Source organism: Neodiprion virginianus, chromosome 4 (assembly GCF_021901495.1).
Source record: "Neodiprion virginianus isolate iyNeoVirg1 chromosome 4, iyNeoVirg1.1, whole genome shotgun sequence".
In the NCBI taxonomy this organism is placed as follows: domain Eukaryota; kingdom Metazoa; phylum Arthropoda; class Insecta; order Hymenoptera; family Diprionidae; genus Neodiprion; species Neodiprion virginianus.
The window spans coordinates 41,203,569-41,216,255 of NC_060880.1; the positions used below are offsets into that span (position 1 = coordinate 41,203,569).

General features: G+C 42.1%; 1 protein-coding gene across 2 annotated transcripts in view; it reads right to left on the bottom strand.

Annotated features, from left to right (window-relative positions):
* Positions 1 to 12,687, bottom strand: part of LOC124302045 (amyloid beta A4 precursor protein-binding family B member 1-interacting protein) — a 79,985-nt gene that overhangs the window by 34,797 nt on the left and 32,501 nt on the right. The window contains exon 1 of one of the 2 annotated variants that reach the window (XM_046757797.1): positions 54 to 376. The exons of the other annotated variant lie outside the window; for it this stretch is intronic. Within the exon in view, the coding sequence (XP_046613753.1) occupies positions 54 to 209 (156 nt within the window). The 5' untranslated portion in view covers positions 210 to 376. Of the gene's footprint in view, positions 1 to 53; positions 377 to 12,687 lie in introns of those variants that run through there. 2 annotated transcript variants of the gene reach the window in all.

The window sequence follows — 12,687 nt, forward strand, 5'->3', positions numbered from 1 at the left end:
GTTTCAAAGCTTGTGAGAATTAATATGATAGAATAAGGGAACGCTCAACATACCATTCCTTCGTCGATGGACGCGGCGTCCTCTTCAAACTGACAATCGTCATTCCCCTCGTTACATGTTATCACGGTGGAATCTTTAGCTGCATCTACCACTGAGTTGTTCAATTCCACTTCCTCGCTGCAATTTTCATGCCTCCTAAGCCAATCCATATCGTAAGATAATACTCTGCGATACTTCTTGGGAAATATTGAACGTCCACTGTTTCACCCTCACCCTTCGTTCAATCCCAAGTTGTTACTATAAGTGTCAAGAAGCTTGTCGTACTCGATAAATTATCTCTACGACTCATTTGACTTTCCAATCTGCCCGGCATTGGGTTACTATTTAACAAGAAAAAAAAAACGTCGAATATCCCACAAGAAAACTACAGCAATGAAGGAACCTTAGGAACTTAATCAACGAATCGGATCACTACACAGAATCGACTCCAAAAAGAGATTGAAATGACATTCCTTCGCGACACAATTTCACCCCGAACACCGAAGGAATCGATGACGCTTTTTTAAAAAAAGCAGCCAGGGAGGGAAGCGGAAAGAAATGACAGGAAGCGAAGCGATCACCAGTCGTCGTCGTGGGTAACTTGTGGCGCGGCGCTTAATAATGCTCTGACCGTCTGTACGCGCGTTCGTCTGGCAGAGAGCCGGCTTGCTAAGCTCCCGAGAGTCCCGACCGCGCGGAGATTGGCGGGGGCGGACTTCTCTCCTTCCCCCTCCGCCTCGCCATCACCCTCGCCCCATCCAGCCATCCCCATTTCTCTCCCTCAGATCCGTCCTCTCTTTCTCCTTCCTTCTCTCTCTCGGGTTCAGGGACGATCCTTACTGCGGATCGGCTGGTACTAGGGTGCCCTGAACCACGGTACGAACCACCCGAGGAAACGTGGGTGCACATGCCGACCGAGGTTATAGGAATGGTGTTGGACTATTCGTAAAGATAAATTGCAAATCGAATGAGTATTGAATTTGATAGATGCACAAAATGTGCGCAATTGCCGAGGACTGCTGGAGATGTGAGAAATCACGTCAAACCCTGCTACGGTAGCAAAATTTTCGAGTTTCGAGTTTCGAGAGAGAGAAAAAATACTTGTTCATACCATTAATTCCGTACACCGGGAACGAGTTCGACAGATTTCAAGTACGTTAGGTACGACGCCGGGACCGGTGAGTGAGGTTTTTCCGTGAGAAGGAGGTAGCTGCAGAATGTGTCGGGGGGTCAATAAAACGGCGGAGAAACACGGGTTCAGCTGTACCGTAATTTCAGCCCTCGAAGTTTCCACACTTTTACTACCGTTCAGCCAATCAAAATCAGTCTGTGATCATTCAGAGAGCTATAAACGCGGTGGAAGAGTGAAAATTAGAAACTGTCAACTGGGTTTGATGGCTTTAGGTACCACTCGGATGAGGGATGATAAATGGATGATACCGACGATATAGGTTGTAACTTAATGTCCACCGATTTAGTGTTTTTTTTTTTTTTTTTTGGAATTCTTTCACATTCAAAGTTTCACCTCAGACTCGAGGCTTAAGAATATTTAATTTTTTCTGAAACGCCCCCCCTCAGAGCCGAAACGTCAATTTATGATATGAAATATTTCTTTCATTTCAACCTTGACACGGAGAATTCTACACGTGAAAATTCGAAAACCCAAAAAGCACAGAATAGACCCCCATAAGCGTGCGGGCCTGGCTGGTTGCGGCAGTGATGTCGGTGCTGGGGTTGCCCCTAGCAACGACGCAGCACCGTACACGGGTGCAAGGGGGGCCGGGGTGCACGGGAAAAGGCGCCGCAGGGGGCTCGTATACGTTCAAATATGCATGTGGATGGTCTACATACACGTATACCCATGTGTAGTAGGTAGGTAGTGTATCCCGCCCACGAGTACGTGGGATATAATTGATTTTACTGCCACGGACAAAATGTTGCGAGTCGATCAAAGCTTCCCATCCCTTCCTCCTCCGATATCATCAATGCAGGGCCATTCTCTTGCCTTTGTCACTGTTGCCGTCCTATGACAGCGTAATAGCTATGCATTCGACCCTGTGCATACAGGTAAGCTTACGTAAGTTTTCCCAACTTCAAATCTGTTGATCAGGAACGCGTATTCATAAGTGCGAATGAAGTGAAATGATTTCGCAATTACATCATGATTTTTCAGTTTTTTACTCCGGCCTGCTGCGTTTTTTTATCCTCATGAGTTGCACCTAGAATAGTTTTTGTCAACAATTGCTAAATCTGTGAGCAGCACGAACTGAAATTCATAAGCGTGAATTTATTGGATGGCGTTGTTTTGACGTCAGGATCTCCCTTGATACCATATGTTATGCCAACGCCAATGTAAGAGATTCGACATCGATAAAATGGCCCCACAAATCAAAATTCACAAAATCAGAGTACTTCTCAGGCTCAAGATTTTTTTTTTAATTTGCGAGATTAATAAAAAATCGCACGCGATGATCAAATCTTTCCTGCTTAATCGTATGTTCACCGCAATGGCAGCCTCTGCCCGATCAGCTCAACAAGTGTCAACTTATACTCAGGTGCCAATAAGCGCATCCTATTACTGGGATGCAAGTCGTAGGTCTGACATCACGGCAATTAGTTGCCAACATCTCAACTCCCCCATCTACTTTACATCCTTTCCCGAGATATCGTTTATCAATTTAGGTACTTTTAAGACCTGTGGGAAATATTCTACACACATTGTCTATACTATGCATGCGCGCATCAACATCAGGTTAGGGCCATGGTCAAGTGACCGATACCTGACTGGTTTAAAAAAAAAAAACACCCTCAGGTCTACGCAGCAGTGTATAGGAGCCGGAATCGACGGTGCAGCGGTTGGCAAAAAACTTCAGCAATGTCCGGTAAAGGAGCGAACTTTTCTCTGGGTAAGTATATACATCAAGGCGGCGAAGTAATTTTGGGATAGGTTTGGTTAGGGTTAGGTTAGAATAAGTTGGGTTGGGTTAAGTTATTCAGCTCCCGATTCTCCCGCGGAATGCGTATCCTTATAGTCGTTCTAATTTCAGTTGCAGAACGCGAGCATGGATTCAGGCTTGAAATAATTCAGCTTCTCTCAGGATTCGTTAAAACTTACCGTGGTACAATGATTCTCAAGTGGGAACCGCTGCAGTGATCAGTCTAATAATATTACTCACGTGCCTTTGTGAGTACTGCGCAAATTATGCATTCGAAACTCGCTCTGTGAATCAGCTCCGGAACATTGATGAACGAAAGCAATAACAAGAATTTTGTGACAATGGGCAATTTAGCAACGAATGATAAGTATTCGAGTACTTTTCTTTACTATGCAGCTGTGCGATATCCATTCGCTCTGGTTCAACGAATCTCCTCCTGGCAACACTGGCAACGTTTCAAAGATACAAATCTAACTGAGCATGGATGAAATTAAACTCGGACACCCCGCAGTATGAGATTCGTTGCCATAATATAACACCTCCTTCCGAGTGTCGACTAATGACTCCGCACTTCGACTTGTAGAAAATGTAAAAATTCGCGGTAATGACAAATTTCACGATAACGTGGTATATTTTTAATCCTTTTTATTTATTTTCTCACTCTGGCGCGACTCAATCCGCTCAGAGAAGTAGGAGGACCAACGATTAGCTTCAATTAACTGTAACTAGAAGAACCATACTACTGTTAAAGGGGCGCCACGCGGTTGTATGAGATCGGACAAAGCGGCGCCGATTGTTTGATTGAAACGAATTGCTCTGAGTCGGAATGTCGACTGGTCAGTTTACGAAACCTCCGTCCTCAACGAATATTTCGCGCCGGTCCCGTGCGGCGTTTTTCTTTGCGTGCACTAATGCGCCTCCAGGGTGAATTCCGCTCTTGCTAAATAATTCGTCGGGATTTTTATGCGCCTGGAATAACTGGACTCCAGTCCAGACGCCGAGCTGAAGGGATTGCCTTGAGCGAAACTCTGAACAAAGAGGCACTGAGGGGAACTAAAGAGGGGGGGGGGGGGGGGGCAGATATATGTATATATGTATAGGTATATACATATATCGTTCAAACTCTTTGTGTGTGTACATGTGTAGGTACGTAATGCAATTGTATACAGGATACCTGCGCAAACTGGCAAAGATAAAAGCACGCTTGCGAGTCGTTTTTTTTTTGCACGAGGATTCACGAATTCCCCTTGGGCTTTTACAGAGGCTGCAGGAGACGATCAAAGACCAAATTCCTAAGCCCTAATTATTATCGGGGCAAAGGTATTTCTCAAGAGGGCGATAATGTGTTAATTATATGGTTTAGAAGAACTAATCACTTACACGCCTCCAGATAGATACTGAAAAAATAGCTCTTCCAAATTACCACCGAAATCGGCCGTCGAAATTGATCCTGCAGCGATAAAATTGTCGAAAAGCATAGAAAGCAGGGATTCGGAGAGATAAAATAGAACGAATTACATTATATAGAATCTAAATGCGTTTGAATTTAACATGACAATCCTTCTCCAGCGTCCTATAACACGTAACTGGTTTTGGAAATTGATCGAATGTGTTTTCTATTTCCTGAAACTTTATTGTACCATATGTGTTATTGATAACGAATAGGAACTCAGTTTCGATAATCTCCGGAGAAGATGATATTGCGTAAATTTAGCATAATCGTAATTACCGAAGTACACGTGCATGTACCGCGTGATGGTTGAAGAAAATTTTCTATTTGTATAACTGTAAACATAGCACTGGAAGAATTTCCTATACATACACTTAGTTAGCCGAGAGTTGAACGATCTTATAAGGACAACGATAAGAAAGGCGAAAGAAGGGGCATAGTTTACAGTGTGCACGTTCAAGGTAAAAGGGTATGCCGTTTTTGTGGTTAAGAAAGAAAAGGAAAAAAAAACAGAAAAAGAAAAAAGAACCACCGGGACCAGCTCAACAAAGAGTTTCTAATAGATGGTGCAGCGGAACATCACGGACGACGCCTTATAAGGTGCAGATACAACCATCGGGCTGCTTCTTCGCCGCAGCCGTTCAGCGTCCTCCGCCCAATCTACCGCATCGGTGCACGCTGATGTTTGTGCGCGAAAAGAAGAGAGACGTACTTAGTATTCTCTGGGTGAATGTGTGCATTGCTGTGTAAATATAACACTTCGTGCTTCTGCCATACCTCACATTATTTTCGGTTATAGACGTGAAATTTGAAGTATTGATTATGTGTCCGTACCTTGATTTAACATATTATACGACAATGGCAATGACAATGACACGAAACCTCTCAGAAATGGGCATCAACTTTGTGGCAGTAGGAATATACGTTCGACAAGTTGAATTTTCAGCATCAATTTTGCTCGTCAAGAATGAACAATTTACCGGAAAGTAAATATTCACTTTTAAACGAATGTAAATAATTCGGCAGATGATATCCAATTTGCTTACCGATTGCAAGAGATCTTTGATGACAACGGTCTTCGCCCTGTTCCTGCGAGCGCCGTTTCCCGCGATTTCTTTCAATGGAGCGATTTTTGGCTGATGCAAGGATAACGTCTTGACCAGTCGATACTCTTCTCCGGTGTGTCTACGTTTGTTTTTATTAAATGTTCCGCACAACATGGTCTCTCGATGACGCAGACCGAAGCGATCGATTTACTGTACACAGAAAATTTCTTTCTATTCTTGGTAGATGTAGCCCGACAGTAAGCTTATCGTATGTATAATAATGGCGGCGGTATTTTTCAAGCGTGCAGTCTTCGCTCTTTTTCCTCCCTTTATCCCATTTGACCCTGGCGCCGGGCAGAGATTCCTTTGTGAGCTGTCTTTATCCTTTTCTTCTTTCCCACTGACGCTTCGTTGTCTTCTTTTATTCTGTTCGCCGCCTTGCGAGATTGCTTCGTGAATATCTTAACTTTTCTCACCCACCTCGGCAACTTGGTTCTTCAAACGCCAGGTTCATCCTCTCAGATTATTTGAATAGGACGTTGGACGTTTTACATTAATTAATGGTTAAAATTCAATCAGCTGTTCCCTACTCCAATCATTATTATCATTCGTGAGATTGAGCAATAGGAATTTATTCAACGCCACGGCAGTGCATGTATTGGTATTGTAGGTATATCAACGATTGACGAATGAAAAGATGAAAGTTTGATTAAAGGATTGAATAATAAAGAGTCTCTCATAATCCGTCAAATACTTGAACGGTCTCAATGGTGTCTGTAGGGGATGGAAGTTCAGACAGAAGCATGAAACAGGCGACAGGACTGAATGTGTAAGGAAAAATAAAAGTGTAGTGGTATAAGGGGCTGATCAACTTTTTAAGCTAGAAGATATCATCGACGGATCCATCGGATGTCAAAATACTTTTTGTTCCTGCCTTAGTAAATCGACTTATCAACGTGTCCCACGTAGTCCTTAACTAACGTATCCGCTACGATCATGTAACGATGGATGCCGAAGTCTTTGTCCTCATCAAATCACAACAGGTATCGTTCTTCCAATGTTACTTTAACGTTTTGTTTATCAACGTCCACTTTTCGCATGCTAATCCGCCGGAATAGACGAAAGTCAAATCTCACCGAAGCGTTACGTGGTCACTGCACAACGGCATGCTGATGTGAAAAAAAAAAACACAAACCAAACACTCCATAGATTCCACACTGACCACTGTTTATCAAATTGACTCGCAATTAGGATTCTTCGGTTATTAGTTTAACTCGACTTCCAGCTCTTGCAGATACTGCCAGATAGTGCTAATTAATAAAATCTCAGCCTTAACTCAGTGAGAGCCGGGAGTCGACTGAGAGCATAAGAGCATCGATATAGAGAGGTTCCCCAGCCCCACCACCGTAGTTGATTTCAACAGCACCCGGCAGCCTGCGAACGACCTGGTCGCGTGGCGCCGACGAAAGATAGACTTGCAGCTCGCAGTGTTTCTCAAGGTGTTACTTTGTACTTCTTGCTATTGCATGATGAATATGACACGTATGAACTTAGCGGGGCACACTTTTCCGTTATCCTAATACGATCGGCGTTGGATTTTCAAGTAAATTAAGAAATACGGGCACAAATTCAAAGTCGTAATAACGCTATACTTTCGACGATAGCCAGTACTTCCGGTAATGGGTTATGACACCTCGTCTCCTACTCCGTGATGTGATGGGTTCGTAATACAAATCATAAGCCCACCATCAACTACCTTGTTTGCAGATAAAACTTCTAAGAATAGTTCCAATGCTATGATCATAGAATTTCTACAAGGACTTCTTTCCTTCTTCATGGTACTGCGACCATAAGAATATTCCGATTTATGTGTATTAAGTAGCAGAAACGAAGTTTGAACCGATGCTTGCAGCGATGTAATTGGGTTCATTCAACTTTCTTGGGGAATTTCACATTTGCATTCCGTCCGTGTGTATGATCCATATGTTCAACACACAGGCGCTTGCGGCTTAGCTCTTACAATAAACAAGAATTCGTGACTTAAAAGGCTCTGAAATTGGGTCACGTCCTCACCACCGCAAAACAAGGACTTCTGTGGTTTGTGTGATGGCTAAGAAGGCATTGGTAAACAACATTTCCACCGTCTGTCACGTATCATCGGTATAATTAGATCACTTTACCACTTTATACGTCATGTCGGGTCGACATACTGCGGATGATTTCCTGAGTAAAGAATTTTTTTCTTCACTAAGTTCACTACTCTCAGGTGAGGGAAAAATAGTTCACTCCAAGAGTTGTCACAAATACCAAGAACCTTCGCAAACAGAATTGTATAAGAATGATTGTCGTAAATGTGGACCTCGTGTGATAAGGTTTTGGTGCCAAATTTGAACAGTGAATCCATAAGAATTGCTGTAATTACATCTGCTTCGATTTTGCAGACGCCACTTGTTTGTTCAGGTTTCTATCTGAGTGACTCTATTCGGCTAATGAGGTAATCACGTGCCAAACAGATTACTTGATAGCTTATTGGAATTCCGAATTCTAAACAGTCCTCCAGTTTTGCATGTAATGTTAAAAAAATAGAATAGTTGAAGGTTGATCACCGCAGGATCAGTACCGACTGATGAGGGATTAATTTGCATCAGAATCATTGGAGGTGGACAGAATGGGTTACACGGTTAGATATGGTCAAACGAAACTACTATAGGGGCGCGACCCTACAGCCACGATAAAACAAATGTTACAATTTAAAGTGAGTCATGTGCCGTGAATATATCGTGTCGAAGTCCAAGTCGATGATTCAACCCATGAAGTACGTAATATCTACGATTACAGGAGTCAGGTGAGGGGAATCAACCCTTTTGACTCACGATTTATTGAGAATTGGTAGAGGCCATGTGCCATCATGTTCCAGTTACAAATACGGTGCAGTTATTCGAATGCACTGGTTTGACTGCGTAGACTATAGTTTTTATATAACCGAACTCCTCAGACTTATCTCCAGATAACCGGACGTAGTTGCCAGAGGAGGAGTTTGATAAATACATGGGTATACACTTGCGTGTAAATACATGTAATGGAAACCTTTGCCCTACAAGGCTGCATTGTTAGTTTCCGGTATTGTTCGTTTTTTTTTATTTATTTTTTTTTTTTTTGTGCATTTACTAATCATGGACCCTGTAAACATTCGGTCCACCAACTAGTCGACTCACCTCTGAGAATGCTTTATATCATTCTATAATTGGGGGCTTGATAAATACTATAATCGAATGAAGCTCGTAATAAAAAGAGAATGAGAGTGAAAACGAAGAGGGAGGATAATCGGTTTATATTGTTAATCAGCTGGTGTACGTTGCAGTGGTCGGAAATATACTTTATCGACGTTTTTCGAAGATTTGAGTTGAGAATCTCTGAGTGAACGTACCAAACAGGTAAGCCGTATTAATGCACCAATGTACAGTTGTATGCGTTATACAGTCTATGTATGAGACGTAAACGCGGCAGATGTTTCCTTCGCACCAACTGTTGCTGCTACCCGAGCAGCATCCTGATTTACGAAAGATGAGAGAAGGAAGAAAAAAAAACTTTCTTGGCCTCGCTCTCAGCCTCGCTCTTCTCTTCCTTTTAATTTTTTTTCCACAAAAATGATTCTCGCTATGAAGCGGTGGTATATTAAAGAATTGATTTAGTTTTGCATCAACCTGCGTGCAAGCTGACGTTATGACCGGTTTGGTGTGAATGCACCGAATAAACTAAAAGCCAAATTAATACACTGATCCCCCTGAGAAAAATAAGTAAATTTCATTGGTAATCGATGAAATTTCTGACCAGTTATAAACTTCCTTATTGCGACCGGAATTGTAATTTTTAAGTAAGCTTATAAGTAACAATGTATGTAAACTAATTTCTGCCCTAATGCTGAATTACTTATGTCATGTAGCGTGACTCGCCTGAGAATCATTTATTGCGACTCGCGGTAAAAGAAACAAATCACACTTTCGCCAACGGATTACAGACAATAACAGTCTTCCAAACCGCGTGGTTAATTGTAGAATAGCGTGACGTTCAGCTTCAGCTCCTCGAATACATGTACAATTCAGCAATACGTAATACGTTCAGCTAAATTCACCTCAACTTTGAACGACGGGATGTTTGACGTATAATACGATCGGCCTGCGGTTGAAGGATGAATAAATTGGCTCATCAGTTCGCACCTGCCAACTCGATCGTCCTGGTACACGTATCCGATGTAGTTATAGAATACGCGTTGGGCTGTCTACCTCAATCGAACTATCTTTCATTCCTCACCACCTCAGACGTGTTTTCTCTTTTCCAAATCTTGCATTGCTGTTTTAGAAAATGGTCCACGAATTTTTTCTTGAAATTTTCCAGCCTACACCTACTTTAAAAATGCTGGTCACGGGTCAGCAGCGTGGTAGACAGAAGAAAGTATGAAATCTACATCTGTGCCAAGACACCTCAGAATCAGTGATCAATCGTAAATGGTCCTCGTGCGCACAAAGTAAACCTGCACCACCTGCCCTCGTTCTTCTCGTACCGTGAAGCGCTCGTAGGAGGCAGAGACCCCCGTCTTTCTAGCAGGCCTGTAACGCAGCAGCCTCTCTTTTGAGTGCCGTTCAAATCAGTGCTCACCCCTCCCCCTCGCGCCCCGCGGATCCTTTCGTGAACCTCATCACCGGGACGGCGACCACCTGCCCCAAAGGAACACGTGCGGCCGGCAAGGAGCATTGGAGGAGCAGCTGCAGCAGGCCGATTTCGATCTTCTCTACAGTTCCGTATACCAGAAATAATTTTCAGATTTCTTAAGCGGCAAAAAAAAAAAAACTCTGAATCCGCTGCTCAACTTTTGGCTGTTGATAATGCACTGTACATAGTATGCGAGAATCGGTAATTATTCTTCCAGGTGGCGCGAACCCGATAGATGGATACCTTTCATCTGACGACCGTATAACTGCTTAATTCTGCCGTAAGGTACTTTGCATCCGGAGATATCTATAAAGATACGCGCATGATCAAGACACAACAATTAATGTACCTACATACGTATGAGGTGAATCGCCGCTCCGTTTCGCAAGGACTACAGCCTCCTCGGAGATGCGTTTTATTTTAAGTTGAGGTAGGTTAAGACTCGTGGAGGGTGAAACCTTCCCTCGAATTCTAAGGGGCGCAACAGATGGTGAGCGTAGCGCGTGTCCTTTTCAAGAAGGACTCTCGCCTTTTGGGAACGATTTGCCTGCTCCCGGAGGGATGAGCCCTAACAGCCAGCATCACGTTTGTGTGATCAAAGATTAGGAAATCAGCAAATTCAGCAATGAATTGAAGGCATTTTGTCTGGCTGAAAGTTTTCCGTTACGACGTAAGTTCAGCTCGTTCTCCGTTTGCAGGACGGAAGTGCAGAATGCGTGTGTTGTGCAGCAGGATACAGACTTCTTGTCGCACCAATGTTTTCTAGATCCAACCAAATCGATTCAGCACTTCAACTTCACTGAGATAGAAGGTAGGGAAAGAGTTATTTCGAGTGCCTGTTCCAAACGGGTTTGTACAGTGATCGGAATTGAATCGGATAAATTATGCGCATCGAGTAGGTATAAGAAAGAGACGAAACGCAACTCGACGGTGGATATAATAAGGACTCTGAATAAAAAAACACGCGGAAGCGAGTATCGTTTTACAAGGGTGACAAGCGACGTGATGAGGGTGCCGGAGGGACGAGGGCGGTGAGACAGCCGTTGCCAAGACGCAGCTGTCCTCTGGCGCGTGTGCAGCAGAGACCCGTGCGCCGAATAGGACTGACCGATCCGAATCCCCTTCCAATTTCTTTCGAGGTTTTTCTAAAATTCTCTTCAATATAAATTTGAAAGCGGAGAAACAACTTTTACGGGTGATTTCTGCAAGCCATGTGATACAAGTACTTGAATTTGTATCTCCGTTTTTTTTTTTTTTTTTTTGTCAGTCATGAATTTTCAAAACATTCACGGATTCAACTTTTTGGGTACATATAACTCAAAAACAAAGAGAGATATTGAAAAGATTTTTATGGGTTTTTTCGTCTTGAATCAAAACGTATGAATAAATGTACAAGGAAAGTATGTCTGCTCAAAGTCAACACCGTTTTTCAATTTTACACAAAAAACAATTGCTACACAAAAAAAAATTCATGATTCAAGACGAACAAACACATGTCTTGACTTTTCTCAGTATTTATATTCGTTTTGACGTTATACATTCATTAAAAAAGTTGAATGGGAAATTTTTTTCAAGTCTATAACTGAAGAACAAATTAAGATGAAGAATTCGAAAAAATTATCAATGCTCCGTTCAATAGGCTGAAATAAATCTAAAAATTAAAGTAAATTCAAAATTTGATACGATAATCTTGTTTGATTTCACAAAAAAAAAAAAAAAAATCCCTAACTGGCTTCTTTCTATATAGCAATTACGAACCAGCGTTAAAAAGAAAATAATGATTGTCTATAAGGAATAGCTCAAAAATAATAAGACAAAAATTTGTTCAACAGATCGGAGTACACCAAACATAGAAGAAAATATCGTCTAAATATTTCGAAGTATTTTCAATGCTTTATTAAAAAACTCGAGAGATGTTCCGATGAAGGCAAATTGAAAACTGAAAATTTTTCGTTCATAGTTAATGAGAATTGTACATGATATCGATGGCCCCTACTAAAATTCACACTAATTATAGATAACCTAACTCTGGCGTGACGATTATAATCCAAGTAACTCTACGAACCCCAATTCTAAATCAATTAATTCCAGTGATAATTGAAGATTGAAGATAATTGTTACATCATCGGGGTTCGTAGAGTTACTTGGATTACAATTATCACGCCATTGCATTGCAAAGTTAGGTCTTTTATAATCAACCTTTCTGAAGTTGAGTGAATTTTATTAGGGGCCATCGACATGCAGTATGACCCACGTCATCCTTGCAGGGATAGCAGTTGAAGTTTGAATCACCCTGCATCATACGAGTGCTCTACCCCAAGGGTTTCATATTTCCGAGTGGACATACGACAAGCTAATTAGCTCTACTAAAGTACTGAAAGGTTTCGACACATGAAGCTAATTAACTCGATAGAATTTGATATTACATGGTATGCATGTGGTGTGACCTATTTTAATTGTTCAAGACAATTATTTGTTTATACTATTATTCATCGCCAATGACGGA